We start from the raw sequence: 23,348 nt of genomic DNA on the forward strand, positions 1-23,348 counted from the left end.
ACAGGTGCCGCTGTCACGATGGCCCATGACCCAGCTAGAACAAGAACTACCCCGAATCAGAGGAGCCACAATCTTCTCTACACTTGATGTGGCCTCTGGATTCTGGACCATTCCGGTGCACCCGGAAGACCAACACAAGTTGGCATTCACATTTGGCAACAGACAGTTCACCTTCAACAGGTGTCCGTTCGGCTACGCCAACTCACCAGCTGAATTCAACATCTTTCTGAACAAAGCCTGCCCAGACGCTAGAATGAGAGGCAACCTGATCTATGTAGACGATGTTCTCATGAAGAGCACAACGGTGGCCGACCACCTGAAAGAAATAGACTATGTTTTGAACCAACTATCCACCGCCGGAGCCAAGATCGCCCTCCACAAAGGACAGTGGTGCCGAACTAAGGTTAACTACGTGGGCCTGCTCATCGGATCCCAAGGCATTGAACCTCAGTCAAACCGCATTCATGCCATTCAAAACATCAAGCCTCCCACCAACGTCTCTGAGCTGCGGAGTTTTCTAGGGGTATGCAATTACTCTCGACAGTTCATCGAAAACTACTCGGACATTGCCAGACCTCTGACAGCTCTGCTAAAAAAGGACTGCCCTTTCGTCTGGTCAGAGGCTCAAGAACACGCCATGAAAGAACTAAAAAGACATTTATGCACAGCTCCGTGTCTTGCTTACCCCGATCCACAAAAGGAATTCTACCTGGAAGCTGGGTTCTCCAACCAATGTCTCAGTGTGGCCTGTACCAACGCATGATCAAGACAAGAAAGTAGTTGCCTATGCCAGCAAGACACTGCTTCCACCAGAGTGTAAGTTCTCAGACTGTGAAAAGCTCTGCTCTGCACTGTATGGGCCATTCAGCGATTCTCCAATTACATTGGGGCCAGAAAGTTATCATAGAGACTTGCCACCAGCCAGTAATGTTCCTCAACAGCCAGCGAATCCGAGATGGCGTGGTCACCAATTCACGCATAGCCACATGGTTAATGGCTCTCCAAGGACGCAATGTTGAGGCACGGTATGCACAGAATCACAAGTCTGCCCTGGGCAATGGACTGGCCGCATGCCAAAACTGTTCTGATAACATATCTGCAGAAGAAATGGGCGTGCAAGAACCCCAACAGCAACAACCGACCTGTCACAGGTACTTTGAAAGAGAATGCGTGTCAGGGCATGCTCACAGCCTACGTCGATGGATGCTCCTACAACCACGGATGGCATCCTCAAGGCAGGTGCAGGAGTGCTGTGGGTCAACGACCAGCCATGTTCCCCACAACACTTCAAGTTAGGTCCCCAGTCATCACAATATGCAGAAATAGCAGCCATTCTCATAACTCTGCAGATCGCATCAGCCATGACATCAGAGAAATTCCTCATCTGTACAGACTCTAACTATGCCAGACTCAGTTTTGTGTGCCACCTTACCGGCTGGAAACAGAATGGTTTCAAAACGGCAAACAACAAGCCAGTCAAACACCAACACCTGTTCCAAGAATGTGATAACATCACCGAAATGCACAATATGACTGTGTACTGGAAGAAGGTAAAAGGACACTCTAAGCTACCAGGGCTGGACAAAGACTTAAATGATAAAACCGACGCCCTCGCCAAAACAGGCGCACTACACGGGGAGGTGTGGTCACCCCCAGAACCCACACCCAGCCCCGATATTGCAGTATTAACCCGCAGCAAACGACCTTCACCTGTGGCAGTGCCCGCCTCACAGTCGCTATCGCTAACTCCGCAGATCTCCAACAACGACATTGCGGATATGCAAGCCTCTGACAACTGCCATAAAGACAATTCTTAACCACCTCTCTGACCCCTCCAACCACCCTATCACTGAAGCTGAGCTCAATGATGACTCGTGCCTCCGACACCTGTATAACACCAGACACATGCTACGTGTACAAGACGACATTCTGTGGTTTGCACCTGATGACAGCACATCGCCACGGCTCGTGGTGCCACGATGCCAAAAGGGGGTAATGCTAATGTACGCCCACGACACACCATGTGCTGGACACCACGGTGCCAGAGCCACGTATGACACACTGAGACAGGTGGCATTCTGGCCCGGCATGCAACAAGATGTGGCAGAGTACGTCAGAGAATGTCTTGTGTGCTGCCAGTTCACACCAGCAAACCCAAACCACAGAGCCCCCACTGCAACGCAGAGGGATCACGTTCCCGTGGTCAGACCTCCAAATCGACTGGGTAGGGCCCCTGCCCAGATCAACAAGAGGCAACAAGTACTTCCTCACGGTGGTGTGCCAGTTTACCAAGTGGGTAGAGTGTCTGCCAGCACCCAATGACACTGCCCAAACCACTGCATACCTCCTGATGAACCATATCTTCTCCCGGTTCGGATTGCCACTGAGAGTCAACTCAGACAGAGGTACTCACTTCACGGCCGAGATCATGCAACAGATCTGGAAATGCCTAGGGGTACAAGCTAAACTACACATCAGCCACCATCCAATTGCATCCGGCCAGGTAGAGAGATCGAACAGAGCGGTGGTCGCCATGCTGAAAAAGTATGTGTCTGCTAATCAGAAAGACTGGGATGTGAAACTACCCCTTGTGTTGATGGCCATCAGAGCCACCCCACAGGAATCAACACGGGTGTCCCTTTTGAACTCATGACTGGGCGGCAGATGACCCTGCCACTACACTTGCTGTATCAACCAGGAGACTCCAACCTTGTCACTGCTTACACCACATTCCAGTACCTTGACGAGCTCCATAGACACTTGAAAACAACGTTTGCTTTTGCCCAGCAACACCTGCAAAAAAAGCGCTGAAGGCCAGAAAAGCATACTATGATCGGAAAGCGTCACACCAGGAACTGAATGTGGGCGACAGGGTCTTGTATTACCGCTTCACCCCGCCAACTCAGACAGGCCCCCAGCGGCTGTCAAAGAAATTCCTGCCACACTGGACGGGACCTCATGAGATTATGAACAAACTCTCCCCAGTTGCGTACCAAATCCAGCTAAGTCGGGGATCGAGAGAACCAGTTCTCAAATGGGTCCACCGTAACCAGATTAAGAGACATGTGGCCACTAGCAGAGAAAGACAGGGAGGGGCCAATGCAAGCTAAACACCAACCGCCGCCATCGAAGCGAAAAGACTGTCCCATCCAACCCGGGACAAACCTCACTGACCTGTTCCCTCTCTCTCTTTTCCTTTTCCTCCCCATCTCTCTCTCTCTCTCTGGCCTGTAAACAGGATGCTGCTGTGGATTCTCATCCTGTGCTTCCAGTCAACCAGAGGCCAGCCGTCATCAGACATTATCACACCGGGTCCTGCCTCGGGCATTGTATTGAGAGAGCAACCGGGACTCCTGATCACGAATTGTCGGACGTACACCCAGAAAGTATACGTTCGACTCGACCCCCGCAACGTCTACAGAGCACACTACCCCCGCGCAGTAGCCCAGTACAGCTGGGCCGGTGCCCGTTGGACAGAGGATTCCCTCCAGCACGCCGAGGCCGATGTCAAGCACATGCTCAACCAACTTGAGAAGATGACTGTTACCCAGGCGGAACTAGGTGGACACAACCGCCGCCCCAAACGTTTCCTGGGAGCGCTGCTCGGAGCCGCCGCTGCTGTTGGAACTCTGTTCAACATCGGTATGTCCAGTGTCAATGCAGTAAATATAGCCACTGTGAGACGGCATGTGGCTGAAATTCAGACTGAACTTCCACAGCTAAAAGAGCAACTCACTACACAGAGTGCATCCTTGCAAATCATTGGAAAGACTTTGAAAGGAACTGTGGTCATTCTCAACACCCACAGCGTGCTTTTGAACCAGACCATGAACTCCATGAAACAGCTGTTCACTGTGTTTCAGAATGACTTTGCCCAAACGCAGCTGGTCACAGCATTAATGACTGACATGCTACGGGAAGTGAGTTCTTCCATCGACAGTCTAGCCATGGGAAGAATTCCACCATACCTGATACCCCTAAGCTTGGTGCAAGATGTGCTGGCTTCCGCCATCACCACACCCACTGATCCTATGCAAATCCACCTTGCCTACTCTCTAGGTAGTGCTATTCCCCTTTACGTGGATCCTGAGCAGAAGGAGATGAGTTTCCTCCTGAACTTACCCATCATAGAGTCAAGCCGAATCTACAGACTCAAAGACATTGTTAATGTGGGGTTCTGGAAGGATAACACTCATATCAAGATACGTACCCCTGAGGTGGTGGCGTACCATGACAGCAACACCCAGCTGTACTTAGCCCCAAACCTGCACATGTGCACCCTAACTAAAGACATTCACTACCTCTGCCCCAGCAAGCCATTTCTCAGAGACAATACTGATGGAATCTGCGGGTTGCAACCCATGATCAGTGACACGCGTTGCCCTGCCGATGCCCAGCCTCGCAGCCACGTCACCGAGACGCAAGCTGAGATTGTAGGTGATAGATGGCTCGTTAACACTCCAGTACGTACCGCTACACTGACGTACGACCAGCATGACACAGCCACCCGTGTCAATCTGCTCGACCAGAGCATGTGGATTCAAGTCCCACGAGGGGCCATCCTCCACCTCGACGATCTGGCCTTATACCATCTTCCGAGTGAAGAGTACCAATCAGAACTAGAAATCCCATCCTTCTTCAAGAACTACAACTTCACCCTAGGTCCGGAGTTGGAACTGTGGATTGAAAAAGGCGGGCCTCAGCTCATTGACATTGCTCCCGTCGACGCAGCCCTCCAAGCCTTGTCTCGATTACCCATCCTGAACACCTCACCTGTTGTCCAAGCCTGGACTGCAGCTGACACAGCACTGTGCATCTCCATGGTCGTCGGCCACACCCTGACCCTTGGCGTGGCCTTAGTCCTATACAGGAAACTCAACGAGATGCGAATCTCTGCAGCTAAACTCAAGACAACTAGGATTGGAAGTCTCCGATGGAAACCCCGAAGGGAAGGTAACACACCAGAGACGGATAAGGACCTCATCGAGTTGAGTCCTCAGCCCTAACAAACACCTGCTACCCGACTGTCAGGATTCACCTGCCATCCGACCATGGTGGTGGGTGTTGTCCGATAATGACCACAGGGCATCATCCGACCACAAAGGGGGAATGTAACACCAATGAGCGGATGGTATTCAACCATCTGTTCCATGTTAATGAACCCTGACCCCTTTTGACACATTCTACACTCAAAGACCAGAACGTGAGTTAAAGAAAAAACAAGGACTTTCGTTTTACAACCCTCTTACAACATAACTCACCACCCTGGGCGCCGCCATGACGGCAATGTCCTGGCGGGGATGAGAGTTATAACACCTTGGAGACTATCCAGAGATGCGATATCGAACTTCAAAAGGGAAGACAAACAACCCCCCTTCTTGATCGCACATTCCAGTGAAACAGACGCACATACACTCAAAAACAGGCACAAGCATTTTTGCTGGCCCATGGACCTTATTTTACTTAAACTACCTCTAAATGTATTTTAATGTCTCCCTTTTTGTGCTCAAATGTATGTATGCGGCATAATGGAATATATGAATGTTACTGTGTGTTTAATGCAAACTTTAGATGCATTTAGTTAATAGTAAGTCTGTATCTTCGGATACGGGACTGGTAAAAGCCTAGTTCTTAGTGTCTGTATAATCGTAAAAACACGACTGTAACGAATCTTGATAGCAAACTACAAAAAGATGCATTGTTTCAGAGGAACGATCTTGCTTAAGAAAAATGTTTAATTTTGTCATCGCCATAAATTAGACCAGTGGGCGGAGATCAGCAAACAAAGAAGATTTTTCCCGCCTCAGTTTGTTTACACTTCATTGGATCATACTCAAAATTAGGCGTGAACCTAGGTTCACGTAAAAGCTCGGGGAAACCGATGTTCTGGGCATTCCGCCAGAGAGAAAAGAGGATTCCCAGCTTTGCAACCGGACTTCAAGAAGTTCTCCGTTATTCTTCTTTACTTTTCGTTTCATTCTAGTTTTTCTTTATTGTCTGCTGATATTTGACTTCGTTCAATTGCCTTCACGAGCCAAACGAACTTAAGTCTAGTCATCTTTTGGCAAAGTTTACCTTCGCGTTAACCATCGAGCTCGCGTATCATCTGCTCTGGAAAGAACCACGCTGAGGCCGCACAGACCGGACAATTTGAGCGCAGCTACGCACAAGAGCCAGATCAAAGCAAGTACTTTCTTATATCGCAACTAAAATTGCTGTTTAAGGTTGTCTAGGCTATTCCATGTTTGTGAAATCATTCAATGACTTGGGGTCTCTTGCAAAGTTAACTGTTTGAAATTGCCACGCTGAGATTGCTTTTCACTTTCACTTTCTCTCCCTCTCTCTCTCTCTCTCTCTCTCTCTCTCTCTTTATCTCTATCTCTCATTTATCTCATTATTATTCTTGTTCATTTACCTTGTTTAAATTGTATTTTCGTTTTGCTATATACTCATAGTTACTCCGTGTGAATTGTAGTTATGTACTCTTTAGTCTGTTTTTATTAAATCCTATAATTTGCTTGAATTGAATTGTTTTATTGCTCATTGAGATCGAAGTCCCTGAATCGTGTGATCTACGCTACGAGCTTTGTTTTATATGAATTAATTTTCAGTAATCTTAGTAGTACAGACACAGAAAATATTGTTTTTTCCTGATCAGAAGATTAATATTTCTTGGAGTTTGTAAGAAGGGTATTTTTATTGAATTTTGATAAGGAAGTCTAGCTTCCAGTTCGCTGGACGAACAGATTGTCTAGAGTAACTTAAATTAATTCTAGTAAAGGTTACCTTTAAATGATTAAATATTCCTTCTTTGGGTAATTTAATATTTGTAAGCAATAAGCACGTTATATTCATAGACTCATGAATATTCACTTCATTTGAGTTAATTATTCCCCAGAAAGTGATTGTTGCTACATGTGTTTTTCACAAATTCACTCACATCCCTCTGGTACAACCTGGGGTTAAGTGCTTTTCTCAAGGACGCAATGGTGATAGAACTAAAATAAGTCCTTGGGGGCTTTGAACCTACAACCTTGTCATTACAAGCCCAATTCTTTAACCATATCAGCCTAATTTTCCCATACTGTAAAAACATGCTTCTCTATTGCATAACTCCTCACATATTTCCTGTTCTGGATTCCCTTTGTTTGATTGACTGATTTAATTCACCACTAAGCAGCCAATGAGGCATGAGTGCTTCCCATTGGCCTGGACCTGAGTCTCATACTGTTCGGTATTGATTGCTTTGTGTGGTGTTTGCTGGATTGGTGCGAATGCGTGCGATAACTGAGGTACGCGATCAGAGTGTTAAATACTTCATTAGACTCTGTAATGATGCATAAACACTACAAGCCCTCTGTATGTGCACAGCCCTGATCAGGTCGTTGCAGGCAAGACTGATTCCCCGGCTAAGTCATTTGGGTTGTTATTGGCTGCTATTTTTACTAATGTGCATGCGAGTCATTAAGTTATTACATTATTTCTTTCAGCCTACCTGGGAACTCTGGAGTTCAGCCTGCTTTTTGACCAAGAAAATAATTGCTTGCACTGCACCATCCACAAGGCCAAGGTAGGTTTACACTCACACAAACACTAGTGGGTGTTTCTACAACTATAGACATTTTCGAGCTTGTGCAGTTTTAGAAAATAAATACTTTTAAAGCATGCTTTCTACACTATCACTCCTCTACTGATAATGTCCAATAGTTGACATAATTTTTTTTCCCTAAACTAACGAATATCTCCACCTAATCTAAAATGATGCATTGTTAAATAATAATCTGTGATGAAATATTTGAAAAATAAAACAGACTGCCTTGCTAGATTAGCTAGAGTTTTATGTATCGCAAATAAAATAAAGTTATATTTTTACTCTTTTTGCATGATTTGACAGAGTTACAGCTAGTTTTGAAATGACACAAAATTATATTAAATTTTTCTTCACAATGCTAAATTTGCTTTTGGGAGAAAAAAAGGAATTGTACAATGTAATAATGAATGTGTTTATTGTGGGTTTTCATAATTTGAGATTAAGTGTCTTGGTCTGGGGACAAAAGTAGAAAAGCTGTACGTAAAAGGAAAAATATAAACGTTTCTAAGACCGTTTCAATGTGACTTTCATATTACAAACCCCCCCAATATTTACAAATTGCACAAAACTTTTTGAATATCCTATAAGTATTTAATGTCATTATTTTTTATTTCATTTACTATAAATACATGGGTCTTTTTAATACTGATGACCCATCCTGAACTCACTTTACAAAATATTGTCCAAAAAAATGTCCTCTTTGAATTTCTCTACCCAACACCCCTAAAACGAACCAGCAAAAGCAAAACGCATCATGTATTTAAACAGATAATTTACCTAACATAAAATTTGCTTGCAATCTTAAGCGAGCAAACAACAAACAAAAATGTTTTTCTAAGTTAAACAGTCTTGACTGTAATGTAACCCATGTTAGCGTTCGAGGATTCGCGTCTGGTCCATACAGAGAACCAAGTGCCCTAAAGTGTGTGTATCACTGTAAAGATATGATCCATCAACCTCTCACCCCAAACATGTGTGTGCATCCTATGAGACATAATGTCTGTAATGATTTTGTGTGTTTGTTTGTGCCCACAGGGGTTGAAGGCCATGGACTCCAATGGACTGGCAGATCCATATGTGAAACTCCACCTCCTGCCTGGAGCCAGCAAGGTCACTGCAACCTTCTCACATGCACACAGCATGATTCATCTCTTGCTGCACCATCAGCACAAGTTGCGATTCCCCGACACGCACGCACACACACGTCAACACGTGCGTTGCACAAAACACACAGGCGCGACATGAGCATGCATCACTGGCAGTGCCACCCTTGAGCACTGAAGCTGTTCGTGTGGAGAACATGTGGTGGAAATGGGTGGATTCAGTGAGTGCTTCAGCACTGAATTATTCTCTCTTTCATTTCCTTTCATTTTCATCGCCTGAGACGAATGCACGGCACTCTAATCTGTTCAAAGCAGGACAGGCTGAGACAGGAACAGCCAGAAGCGTCATGTCATCTCTCCAGCGGTTTTTACTGTTTTCTGTCCTCCCGCACTCTCTTCCAAATCTCTGCCGCTATCTCTCTGTCTATCGCCACATGACCCAATTTGACCTTGGAATACCAACACAACGTTGAGTGCAGGATGGGAGGGAGGGATGGAAAAAAGAGAGAGACAGATGAGGGGGGGGACAGCAGCAGGTGGTTGTCATGGAAACAGCACTGATTGTTACACGACTCACGTCAACACAGGAGCGTATATGTACGAGAGGGAAAGAGAGAACGAGAAGCATCACGTCTTGTGCACGCCAGCCTGGTAAATATCGACCGCCAGGGTTATACAGACACCTCCGGGCTTTTAAAAGGTTTACGAGCCGGAGATGGCCACCTATAGACGAACATGGGCGTGCAGGTATTCAAAGAACCCATTTATAACACTCTCTCTCCTTTTGTCCTTTTACACACTTAATGGTTTCATATGCAATTATTAAGGGAATAGTTCAGCGTAAAATATATATGTTTTTTTTTTCTTTTACTCGACCTCATATGACATCCCTTCTTTTTTTGTGAAAGATAAAAAGAGCTTTTTGTTTGTACAGTGGAAGTGAATGGTGGGCTATTTTTATGATTTTTAAAAGGGTTTGACCTAGTGCTGTTAACTAAAACTAGAACTTTTTCAGTAATTCAGGGTTAGGGTTACATAGTTCTTAGGTGTCAGTTACATAGTTGTCAAGTCATTTGTTCGAATTTATGATACTTAATAGGGCTTGTCCCAGCGTTGTGAACCTAAAACTAAAGCACTAAAGCGTACTCTGTATTTAAAAAAAATAAATAAAATAAAATATATGAAAACTTTTACTTAAATCTATTTACTTCAGTTATTTCTTAAGACTTTTTAAGGTAAAGTACTAAAATGACTATAAAACTGAAATAAAAATGCATTAAAGCGATTTAGAAATGTTAAAAACAATTTAACAAACTAAAATGAAAACTGAAAATATAAAAATAAAAGCTTCAAAATTTTCCAAATATTAGAAATGTTGCTTAGACAAAATACAACGAAAGTGAATAGTGACCATAACCGCTGTGCAAGATTTTCAGTAGTCACATATTACATTTTAATAGGTTCCTCACTTATAGCGTCATATTGCTTCAGAATAATTGAAGTTTAGCACACAAATCATATGGGCTACTTTTATAATTTTAAAGAGACCTTGACCCAGTGTTGATAACTAAAGCTAAAATGTTTTCAGTAATTAAAAAAAGAAGAAAAAAAACAGGAATTAAAAAAATTATATTAAACAAAATATTTGAAATGTTGCATTGACAACTAACTGAAATGTTTGACATGCTAAAATGTGTGAAACTAAAACTAAAATACAATTTAAGCTTTATAAAATTACATTAAAATATATATAAAAATGACAATAGCACATTACAAAATGGCTAAAAGCTAAACAAATATGAAAACTGAAAATATAAAAAAAAAAACCTAATTCAAATATATTAATAAATGCTAAAATAGCTAGTCGCTTTTTATTATATGGATATTGGCAACCTGAACACTTATCAGAACATATTGTTTTATGTTTCTAAGATAAAATAAAGTCGCACAGCTTTGTGACGACATGGTGATGAGTCATTTTTTGCTTGAACTATCCCTTCCTCTTGTGCAGAAACTCCATCAGCATCCCATAAAAAGTGCAGGAAGCATAAGGAAAAAAGCGAGAGGGAGGGAAAGACTGAAGGACTGGAGAGTGGCCCCTTCTTAGTCGAGTCATCATCACACAGCATGGAGAATGAGATATCTGAGTCACACACACATTCTTCCGAGCGGCTGCTCTGGGGATCTCACTACCCTGGGCCAGATGGAGGGACGAAAAGGAGAGGGAGAGAAAAGGGGAAAGAGAGAAGTGGAAGATGAGAATAAAATATTTAGAAGAAAATGCAATAGCACCGATTTGGCAGGAGGAGAGAGACAGGTGAAACCATATGCTGTTGCAGGCAAAGATGCAATATGAGTGAGGAGCTTGGAGAAAAATAGCTGAAAAGCTAGTAGGGGTAATTGTAATTGTTTTGATGAATGCTTGAAGGGCAAACTCAGATTTATATGTGTACAACCAATAATATGTTGTTAAGGTTAACACCATCTTTACTGTCTAATTTCACTTAACATCACTGAAGTTTAAAGTCAACATGAAAATAAAGTTTACTTTCTTAATGCACTTTTCTAGGAATAAATACATTATTACTTTCAGCAAGGATGCATTAAACCAAAAGTGGCTATTAAGAGATTTATAATGTTGCAAAAGCTTTCTAAATAAATGGCAATCTTTTGAACTTTATAGTCATCAAAGAATCCTGAAAATGTCACTGTTTTCATCGTTGATAATAATAAGAAATGTTTCTGAAGAGTCAAATCAGTATATTAGAATGATTTGTGTGAATCCTGTGACACTGAAGACTGGAGTAATTCCTGCTGAAAATTCAGCTTTGCATTACAGGAATAAATTATATTTTAAAACCATTTTTGTATGTGATGCTACCAGATAATACTGTAATACCATGGTACTTTGACATGTAATGTTTGGTACTTTCTTATTCAATTGTAAATACCATGGTAAATACTGTATGTTAATTACAGTATAGTAAAGAAAAATAGTATAGTCTTACCATCTGATGCATCACTGTACCGAAAAATGTGTGCCTGTCAATTAAATCAGTTGTGGTTTAAATGGTGCATTTCAAGTCCTAGCGGCTATTTGCTCAGTTGGTGCTGTTTTAATGAATTAACACATTTATTTTTTGCCAATGTCTGTTGGAATGAGTGTGTTTATTCATTTGCTGAGCATCCGTAGGGGACGAGGGAGAGGATAGCCAGGCTTGGCTGGTTCCAGCTTTGAATGCAGCAATGCAGAGAGTAGAACAGAGCAAGAGAGAGAAATGAAATGAAATATGCAGAGAAGCAACATGTTCTTCAGGCAATGAATGACGTGGACTCGCTCTGTCTGGAGAGCGAGCACGAGAGAGGCTGCGGTTTGGGAGGTTGTGTTTGGGTCTTTACAGCTGAAGCGTTTCTTTGATTTAACACTAATTTGCTAAACGAGCTGTTGCAGGGTAATTGCCCAGTTTGGGGAGTTGAGAGTGTGAGAGTATGGGGTGGGAGCAGTATTTTAGGGAAGAAACAGACGGGGTGATGGTAAGCTGTGGTGTTGTGTGTGAGTGTTGTGGGGTGGGGTGGTCAGATTTGGCCTACATTGAGAGGAGCAAGCGTCCCCACAAGCCGCGGCACCATTTTTTCAGGGGATACTAGTGTTGGTACTGGCTCACTCTGTACCCTAGACAGGGTGTGACATGACTACAGGGTGAAAAAGCACTTATCTACATGCTTTGTACAGTTTTGGGCAACATGAAAGGAGACCCAGGTTCAAAATAACATGAAATTGTTGTTTTGTCAGGAAAAGAGCAATTTTTAAATTTTATTCTACAGGGGAAATATGGGGGTGCATGAAAGATGACACAATTTTTGACTGTTGATCTGGCCAAATTTAGATGGAACACCTTTTTTTACTTACAGTAACAATACAAATGAATTAATAGCGTACATTTTTGGAAGTTTCTTTTAATATTGTCTTCATGGTTATGATGCTTTTACCCACAAGGATAGTAAAACATAAAATCACCTGCTTTGTAGAGAAAACTAAAGTCCATATATTAGTAACATATGCATACACAAGTAAATCATGTTAATATATTGAAAATGCTTTAAAAATATCAGTCTGTCTTTTTTTTTGTCCATCTATCTGTCTGCCATTCTGTCTATCGCTCTAAATGTCAGTGTATATCACTTAAACTATTGTTATATCTCTCTGTCAAAAGAGAATATGCTTATTTTAAGGTTTGGGTTAATTTTATAATTAATTTAGTTAAATATAAAATTAGTTTAAATATAAAAACAATAGAAATGTATTTTTGCTCATAATATGCTAATTCCGAAAGCTAGGTAAACAAGTGTATGTATGTGAGTATTAGGGGGAACAGATTTTAGGGTAAGAAACAGAAGGGGTAATGGTGATTGTGTTTGTGACAGAGGGGGGTGAGCTGGGGAAAGCCTCCCGTCCTCTCTCTCTGTCTCTCTCTCTCTCTCTCCTCTTCAAATGAGGTGAGCAGATGTCTGCCTTTCACCTGAGGGAGAAGAGATAAATGATGTTTCCTCTCCGGTCCTCAATGACTGACTCTCCTCTTCATCTCTCCAACTGTCATCTCTACCCAGATGCATCATGCTCATTCAAGTGTCCCCTCAAATTTTTGGTCCAAGTAGATTTGAAATCCTATTTCTTAAAATGATTGCAGGTAAAATAGGTTCTGAAACACTGGCACTTTCACTTATCTAAATTTGGAGAGTCCAGCTGAGTCTTACACGTACATAACAAACTAAGTAGCTAAAAAGTTTCTCTCTCTCTCTCTCTCTCTCTCTCTCTCTCTCTGCATCTTACTGTATCTCACCTTGGCTGCAAAATGAGCCAGGACTGCAAAAAGTACATGACACCACTGTCTCAAACTATTTATGTACTTTGTTAGGTGCAGGTGGATACTTATATCTCTGCTTCTATAATTTCATCCCAAGTTTTTTTGTGTCCTTATCATAATTAAATATAATATCAGATTTAATTTATTTACTTTTGGTTAAACATGTGGTACAAAATTAAATTATTACTACAGCTGTAAATAGTAATAGTATTTTTTTTTATATTTATGTTTCTATATTTATATGTGATGTATTTTTTATTTATTATGTGTACATTTGAGCCATTCTCATGATGTGATAAGATCGCCCTGCCAAAAAAAAGTCATCATTAAACAGAAAAATGTGGTGCAGTATCGATATTGATGTTTAATGTGCAGTTGTGTGCAAATCCATATTTATACATATTTCAGTGATGCTCATTCAAGATAAAACTACAACATTAAAATTCTAGTGCAACCTGGGATTAAGTTCTTTGTTCAAGGGCACAGTGGTGATGACCAGCCTTCCAGTTGCTGGACTTAAAGGTCCAGGTTGTAGGATCTGCCACTAGAGGGCGCACTACCAAAACAATAACAATCACGTGGTTTGATGATGCTAAGAAGGAGCGTGGAATGATGGGATTTGTTGTCTTCTACTCAACCGCTGACAGCCGGTTTCTATATCAGTAAAGGCGGTAACAAAGGGTAACTAACGTCATTGACAGGTGAATGCAACTGCCCCGTGTCACTGTTTAGAACGGGAATTTTCTCATGATTAACAAGTAGTTGAAAACATTAGAGATATTGTTAGTAATCAGCTGGACAAAATATAGAACACTAGCCTAGTGGTTTTTGCATATTTTACTGCAAATATCTTACAAATTGTACCTTTAAGCAACAACAACATCTGAGCAGCATCTGATTCTAACAGATTCTTTAAATTGAGAAGCTATTTACAGTGATGGTAATTTCTGCACAGATGGAGCTTGGGGGGTGTTAATTGTCCCCCCAATTGCTCTTAGGTGGTGAAATGTGAAAATGTTTATTTTGGAGATGATTGAGCTTCTGGTTTAGTGGTGAGTTTAGAGCTCAGTTTCTTCATTTAGGATGTACTGGGGTGGTGTGGTGTTGTGGTTAAGTCTCAGGCTGGTAACCGCGGGGTAGCTTGACCATCACCATCATGTCCTTGAGCGAGGCACTTAACCAGTTGCTCCAGGGGGACTGTCCCAGTAATAAGCTTATGGTGCTTCTATGATGACATTGCGTGAAAGTCGTGGAAACATTACACTAGGTTTATGGTGATAAATTAAAACAAGCTCAAACAGTCAATTCATTAGCTGCCCCACAATAAATCTTTTTTCAATTGTTACATCCAAGAGTAATAAAAATGATGTCCATTACAGCTCAGTCTGGGATAGATTTTGCCTGAAAAGGCAAAAATTATTGCTGTATATGCTCAGATGAAAATGATCTTTAGAAAGCGTTTTCAGAGAGTGATGAATGGGTAGGAGACGTTGTGTGGAAGCCCTTATATGGAGGTGATTTGTGCGTGTCTTATGCTAATGACTAACTGAAGCGCACGCTACCTCATTTACAATAATCTGGGTTCATCAACATTAGACTGATGGTAAGAATAAATTTGTGTGTGTGCACAGCTGTTGCAAAGCCAGCAGAATTTTTTGCGGGAGCACCTTTGTTTTGACCTAGTGTGTGTATAAATTAACTCCGTTATCAGTCTCAATATACTCTCCCTCTCTTTTTCAGGCAAATAAATTGCGCACCAAGACTTTAAAGAACACGCTGAATCCAGTGTGGAACGAAACCCTCATCTATCACGGCATCACGGCTGCTGACATGACCACCAAAACCCTCAGGTACTGTACCACCCGTTTCCCATTATCCTCTCCAGCTTCAAGTATTTTTGGCTCTACTTGCACTTCCAATTCACCTTTGAACATATGGCTCTCTGTAAAACCCTGTGAGTGTCTCCGTCCGACGTATTAATGACAATGAGAACGCGTGAGTCATTTGTGTGTGTGCATGTGTGAATTTTTATTACTTTCAGGTCAAGTCAACTCTCCAGAAGCAGATTGGCACTCGGAGCACATTGTGTGTGGGCATGTGTGTATGAGTGTGTGTCTTCGACAGTGTGTAGTGGATGTTTCTGTGGTGCAATAACACACAATAACCTTAAGGTAACACCCACAGTGTGGTCTAACCTTCTGTGTAGAGGTACGCTTCAATTTAAGCAATAAAACTCAGAGGACAGGACAAGATGGGGCAATTTCTCTAGAAATGTAATAGAAACCCTTGTGATCCACAGCTGGGAAACAAACCTAGCAGAAGCTCTCGTGGGATGAGAGAGAAGGAAAGATGAAGAAAGAGCAAAGCCGCTTGCTTTACTTGCTTTGCTTTCTACTTTAAGGATGAGACCATAAAAAAATTGAGTTTCATGCTGAAAGAGTTTTTAACTGAACCCCCGGTTTACCTCAGTGCTTCAATCCAGAGATTTTTGCCTCTGCAGTATTCAACGTTATTGTAGAAATTGTAAAATTGTTTAACACAGAAACATCTTTTGTAGATTAAGAAAAACAATTAGCTGCATACATCCTGCCAAAAGTGTTTCTTGTGGTGAACATGGATTCTCGCCACTTTGGAATCCCAAAGGATGAGTTTGATTTGATGATTCTCTCCGCTCTGTTACGCTCTGTGACCATCATCCAGAAGAGCAGGTTGTTGGAGCCCAGGGCGTAGATGGAGTATGTCACCACAGGCAGTGTCAGCACCTTGTCACAGTGACTATATCTGGGCTGTGACAACTGGCCAATCTCAAACCCAACTGCAGTAATTCAATGAAGGGTGAGGCGAGAAGAATTCATATTTTATGTATAAAATCCCAAACATTGTAATGGAAGAATTGGAGATCTGATCCAAAGCTAGTAGTTTGGCATTTACTATATTTCCTCACGTATGGCCTTCTGTCTTTTTTATCATTAGCTTGTCTTTTGTCATGTGAATGTCATTTCCCTCATGAGAACAATGACTGCTGGTGACAGGCTATTGGCAGGAAACATTTTCTGAAGAATGACTGTGTTATCAATAGTGCTATTGTGCCATTATAGAAAAGTATCCTATGCTATTACCAGAGTTGTCATCATAATAGGTTTCACTGAAGCATACTGTATGTTTGTTCATTGTTCATTAGCAGGCAGTGTGTTTTCTTTTATGAGTCTAGCAGACAAATTTGTTTTGCCACATTTTAAAACCACCCTGACTCTGTGCCCTAACCAGATGTGACACTTTACAGCGTCATGTTTTCTGCTCTCACAAGAGTGAAAATGCATGATGCAATGATTACAGCCAATCAGGTTTGATGTTTAATATACAGTTGTGTCAGCTTTTCAACATTTGACAGTTCTGGATGGAGGAAGTAAATTTATCATAGTGAACTGATTCATGGTCAGTCTATCCATCATTCTATCATTCTAGCTATCATTCTGTCTATTCATTGTTTTAGTTTAGAGCTTTATTTATTCCCTTGGGGCAATTATTTCAGACTTTTGTAGTGCTTCACATATACAACACATACATACACAAATACTCAAAATACACCAAATATATATGAAAAAATATATATATAATTATCATATTTATCATTCTATCCATCCATCCATTGTTCTATCGGACAATCCATTCATCCATTGTTCTGCTGGTCAGTATTTCCATCATTCTAGCCAACCATCCATCCACCCATCCATCCATCATTCTATCGGTCCATCAGTCCATCCATTCTTTCACCATTCTGTCGGTCAGTCTATCCATCACTCTAACTATCCATCCATCAATCCATAGTTCTGTTGATCAATCCTTCCACCATCATTCTATCATTAAATCCATCTATCCATCCATCCACCATTCTGTTGGTCAATCTATCCATCATTCTAGCCACCAATCGTTCTGTAACGGGGCGGCAGTGGCTCAGTGGTTCATGTAGGTTGTCTACAAACCGGAAGGTTGGTGGTTCGATCCCCGGCTCCACCTGACCAAGTGTCGAGGTGTCCTTGAGCAAGACACCTAACCCCAGCTGCTCCCGACGAGCTGGATGGCGCCTTGTATGGCAGACACCGCCGTCGGTGTGTGAATGAGTGAGTGGATGGGTGAATGTGAGGCAAATTGTAAAGTGCTTTGGATGGCCATGTGGTCTGTTGAAAGCGCTATATAAATGCAGTCCATTTACCATTTACCAATCGTTCTGTTGGTCAATCAATCAATTCAACCTTCCATCGTTATGACTTTCAATTTATCCATCATTCTACCGGTCAATCCATCAATCCATCCACCATTCTGTTAGTAAATCTATCCATAATTCTTGCTATCCATTCATCCATCGTTCTGTCGGCTGGTCAGTCAGTCCATCTATCCATCCATCATTCTGTTGGTCACTCCATCTATTGCTCAATCTATCCATCCATCCATCCATCCATTGTTCTTCCGGTCAGTAAATCCAACATTCTAGCCACCCATCCATCATTCTATCGGTCCATCAGTCCAGCCATCCTTTCATCATTCTGTCAGTCAGTCTATCCATCATTATAACTATCCATCCATCCATCCATAGTTCTGTTGATCAATCTTTCCACCATCGTTCTATCAGTCAATCAATCCATCCATCCACCATTCTGTTGGACAATCAATCAATACATCCATCAATCGTTCTTTCGTTCAATCCGTCCATCCATCATTCTATCAGTCAGTCAATTCATCCATCCTCATTCTACCCATCCATCCATCCATCCTTTGGTAAGTCTATAATTCTTGCTATACATCCATCCATCCATCCATCCATCCATCGTTCTGTTGGCTGGTCAATCAGTCCATCCATCCATCCATCCATCATTGGTCAATCTATCCACCATTCTATCATTCTAGCCATCCATCAACCCATCTATCCATCAATCTGTCCATCAATCCATCCATCCATCGTTGCAGCATCGTGTGGGGCAGTTTTAGATCTGGTAAATGAAGTTAAGTGTACTGCACTCTTATTGGTAGCTGAAATCATTAATCAAATTTGCAAATGAACCACTTAATAAATGTGTGAAAAAAATTCAGAATGACGAGGAGTCAAGTTCTGCAAAAACCTGTTGAGCTTTTTTTGTGAAATCCTGTGGGCACAGGTTCTGCGTAGGTCTACCCATGACTCATCTGACTGTCAAGTTCGATATTGAATTAACACTGAATAGTACCTGTCTTTCGTATGTCCTGCATGCTGGTGACTTCTGTATGCATGCAAACTCTCGGCATAATCACTGTGACTGACATTAACAAGGAAAAGCTCAACCCCACAAGTAATAAATAGCAGCTTCAGGAAGAACTACAGGTTACAGGAAGTGGAGAGCACCTGTTATCCACCTCCTGTGTGTGCATATGTTTATGTGAGCATGTGTACACACCTGGCTGGAAGGAATGACTAATCAAGCCCTAGAAGGAAGCAAGAAGCCAACAAGATCATGATGTCAGTGTCATCTGCTTACGTGCAGCCTCTTGCACTCTCGCTCTTTTGACACCCACATTAACACTTCAGTTCTTCCTCTCCTACATTTGGGTATTTGTCTTTTTTTGTTTTGTTTTTTTCGTTCTATCTCTGTCACTGACGTAAAAACCATCTGTCTTCTCTTACATTGTGCACTTTGCTTAAATTCCTCTTTTCTCATTCTGGTTGTTTTTGTTTCCTTCCCTTTATCTCCTTCTTTCTCAGTGTCAATACTAAGGGTTGACCGATAATGGGTTTTGCAGGTTTCAATAACTAAGGTGGAGAAGAAGCAAATTAACCCATAGTATAAATTTAATATACTGCATAAAATTAATATACTGTATTGATATAAAAAATGTATATGGCATATGTATACATTTATATTTGTATATATTTATAACAGCATATTTAAATCTTTATTCATTTATAATATATAAATATATATAAAATATATTATTTAAAAAAAAACTGACTTAAAAAAAAACTATAGCTTGTAACATGTAACTTTAACTTTATGCAATTTAGTTGAAGTCAGTCAGCAGTTAAACCAGTCAGCAATTATGCTGATTTAGGTCTATCATTATATTTCATAATGCCGTCCATAGAGGATTAAGGACACAAAACACTTTGATAGAGGTTTGTTTCAAGTCAGACATGAATTAAATTTATGATGCGTTTCAGTGACTCATGTTAATTCAGTAAGCATTCCTGCAGATTCAGTCAATGATTAAAAAAATAATAATTACTACGCAGTTGTGAAGTCTTTTGACTCATTAAATTGGGCTTTTTCACTCCATCCAACCATTTATTAAACACATAATTTTTAATTCAGTGCTCAGCTTTAATGAATCAAATAGACTTGTGAATTATTTCTTCATGAACCAGACTTTAGTGGCTGCTCTGTTTATTTGTTTTTACATGTGCATCCTAGAAGACAAGGTAGATTGTAAGACATCAACTCACATACAGTATCATTTGTTTTGTCAAAATTAATACTGTGAGACTTTTTATGTATACAGCAATCTAGTCTTTCAGATTGGCTTTTTAATTTCAGAAGTTATTTTGTCACCGATATTTATAAATAATTTTAGTTATATAACTGTGAAAAAAACTAACATAAGTGTTCATTTTTCCCAGAATCTGATGAATAAATGAATCAAAGACTTATGAATTATTTGTTCTTTTGAATGATTCAAAAAATTGCTCTGTAGTTGTGGAGAATTTTGACTCATTAGTTGATTAATTCATTAAAAGTGGCTCATAAGTGTAAATTCAGTAGTCAATTGAAATGAATCAAAGAGACTCATTAAACTATTCATTCAAGAATCAGGATACACTCGCTGCACTGTTTTTATTTTTACATGTGCATCCAAAAAGACATTACAAAAGATGTTTTTTATTGTTGTTGAGGTTTTTGTTGTAATCATGTCTTAAATCATTATGAATTGTTCAGATTGCAACTTAGATACAGTGTATATATATATATATATATACACATACACACACACACACATACATACATACTCGAGCCTCAGCTTCTTTTGACGTGTTCATTCTATGGCTGTGTGTGACACACCTTACACGTTCTGTCTTGGGAGTTGAGCTGAAGAGTTTTGAGTGCCATCTTTCTCTCTGTCTCTTGCAGGCTGTGTGTGTGTGATATGGATCGTTTAGGACGGAATGAGTTCATAGGTGAAATCAGGGTGGCCCTCAAGAAACTGAAGGAGGGAGAGAGCAAGAAATACTACATGGGCCTTGAGAGAATTGCACAGGTGTGTGTGTGCATGCGTGCATGTGTGTGCTCTTGTTTTTGTGACATATCAGGACACTACTCTGTATAATGACATGGGTATGACACAGGTATTACAAGGAGAGGGTGACTTATGACGACATAACCCATGTCCCCATTTTTCAAAACTCTTATAAATCAAACAGAATTAATTTTTTGGAGAAAGTAAAAATGCACAGTTTCCTGTGAGGGTTAGGGTTAGGTGTAGGGTTGGTGTAGAGCCATAGAATATACAGTTTGTACAGTATAAAAACAATTACACCTATGGGATGAACCCACTTTTCACAAAAACAAGTGTGTGTGAGTCATTGTGACCATTGCGAGGTTATGTCTGTTGAAATTTGTACGATGCATAATTTAGTGTTTGGGCATTTGCTGTATTATTAATAACCTTTCTATGTTCTTACAGACTCGGGATGGTAACAGCCAGGCAGTGGATCATGGGGCTCTTGTTGCAGAAGAGGAGGTAAAGATCCAATACTTTCCATCCCATATTTGAGACCTCAGGAAACTCCCTATTTACTCCCGAACATAGAACTCTCACATTCAGGTTACAATGAGGACAAAGCCCCCAGGATAAAAGGACCTGATTTTTATTCTCTCAAAACACTAATTAGAAAGAAAAGCACTTTCTTGATCCCTTGTTTTTCACTTTGGACTGATAAACTGTCCAAAAAATAAATAAGTGTTACGTTTATAATTTTGTTCAGTGTACATTTAAAATAAGTTTTAAATATTTTTCAAAGACACTAATGAGAATCTCTAAAATGATCATGAATATTTGCCTGTACTATTATTGTATATAGTGTTCTGTAAGTAAAAGTCATTTTCATGACATTCTGAATTAAATGAACCAAAAAACATCCTTTGCTCATGGAGTTTTAAGTATATACACTCACACTACCTTTCATAAGTCTGTATGCTCACCAAGGCTGCATTTATATGATCAAAAATACAGTATAAACAGCAATATTGTGAAATATTACGATTTACAATAATGATGATTTTTCAGCAGCCATTTTATCTTTCAGAAATTCAGATGCTCAAAAATCATTTCTTATTATTATCAAAACGGAAAATAGTTGTGTTGCTTAATATTTTTGTGAAAAAAGGGGGGAAAACATTTATTTGAAATAGAATGTTATACATTATGTCACTTTTGATAAATAAAATATCTAAAAACTGTCTGATCCCAAACTTTCTTAGTATATTTTGATACAACACTAGTTATGCCTGTACTAATATTGTCACTGCTATATATATAATATATAAAAAAATGTAATGCAAATTTTATAACCCCCTCTGTATACAATAAGAATCGATATTTTTCAGTCATGTTTATTTTGGACTAGATGAACAATCACATTGTTCTTAAGGGGATGTTTAAGGACCATTCACACCAAGAACGATAACTATAAAGATAACAATATTAGCGTCCACACCAGCGAACGATATTGTCTGTGTATTCTAAGCGGACGCGTGTCTGCTTCTTTAAATTCTGAAGCTCATTACAGCAGGATTGATTCTGATTGGTTGGCATTGTTTTTATCGTTCATCAGAAAAAAAAATCGTTCTGAAAATGATTCCAACGATATCGTTTCTCTGTGCCTTTAACGTTATAGTTGTGGTGTGGACCCCATTGTGCTGTACTGACATATACTGGTTAATGTACTATTGTTGGTCTGAATATTGATCTTGTCTGTCTGTCTTTCTCTGTTTCTCTAGCGTGGTCGTATCCTGGTCTCTCTGATGTACATCACAGAGAAGAGTTCTCTGATTGTGGGAATTATTCGCTGTGCTCACCTTGCCGCCATGGATTCGAATGGCTACTCGGACCCCTTTGTCAAAATGTGAGTCTTCTTTCACTTTTTTTTTCCCCAGAGTGGACAGTGCCAAAGTGACAGGAACTGATAAAAGAGGCGGATGGGGTCACATTAATGCCTATTCATGTCAAGTCTGAGTTTTTGGCATTGCACAAGCATAAAAAGCCAGGCAATCAGAATAACCAGCTTTATCTGCAATATGCATCAGATAGTCATCGAACAGAGTATTTTTTAACCCACTGGCTTTGTGTGATGATTTGAGCCTACAACCAAACACACGAGTGGAGCTAATGTTGTAATCAGTACCTCAACGAGTGTTAAAAGTAAATTAGCAGACAAGTACAATCCCCAGGGCTCCTGTAGTGAGTCAATGGTGGGCATGATTATCATTTTCACAGCTTTTATTTAATTTTCACATTTATTACAATCAAAAAAGCAAGTTTTAACAAGCATAATTTTGTTTCGTCCTCCCTCGAATCATTGCATAGCACAGCGTCAGGCGAACATAAGTAAATGTAACTGCTTTATGACTCAATTCATTGGCATCGCCCTCCTAGTTAGCATCATGGATTTCATTTCAGGGTGATTTATTTCTCTCTGTACATCCGGTTGATTATAATTTATCCCCCCGTGGGTTCTTGTGCAGAATAATTTAAAGTCCACCCACA

The 23,348-nt window shown here is 40.6% G+C and overlaps 1 protein-coding gene across 1 annotated transcript in view; it reads left to right on the top strand.

Moving 5' to 3' along the window:
* Positions 1-6,137: 6,137 nt before the first annotated feature.
* Positions 6,138-23,348, top strand: part of LOC113093565 (double C2-like domain-containing protein beta) — a gene marked incomplete at its 5' end in the record, with an annotated part of 36,556 nt that continues 19,345 nt past the window's right edge. Inside the window, 7 exons of the mRNA XM_026259253.1 lie at positions 6,138-6,183; positions 7,491-7,570; positions 8,627-8,701; positions 15,300-15,409; positions 20,714-20,840; positions 21,267-21,323; positions 22,583-22,707. Of these exons, the coding sequence (XP_026115038.1) occupies positions 6,138-6,183; positions 7,491-7,570; positions 8,627-8,701; positions 15,300-15,409; positions 20,714-20,840; positions 21,267-21,323; positions 22,583-22,707 (620 nt within the window). The remainder of the gene's footprint in view (positions 6,184-7,490; positions 7,571-8,626; positions 8,702-15,299; positions 15,410-20,713; positions 20,841-21,266; positions 21,324-22,582; positions 22,708-23,348) is intronic.

This window comes from Carassius auratus, unplaced genomic scaffold (assembly GCF_003368295.1).
Source record: "Carassius auratus strain Wakin unplaced genomic scaffold, ASM336829v1 scaf_tig00215076, whole genome shotgun sequence".
In the NCBI taxonomy this organism is placed as follows: domain Eukaryota; kingdom Metazoa; phylum Chordata; class Actinopteri; order Cypriniformes; family Cyprinidae; genus Carassius; species Carassius auratus.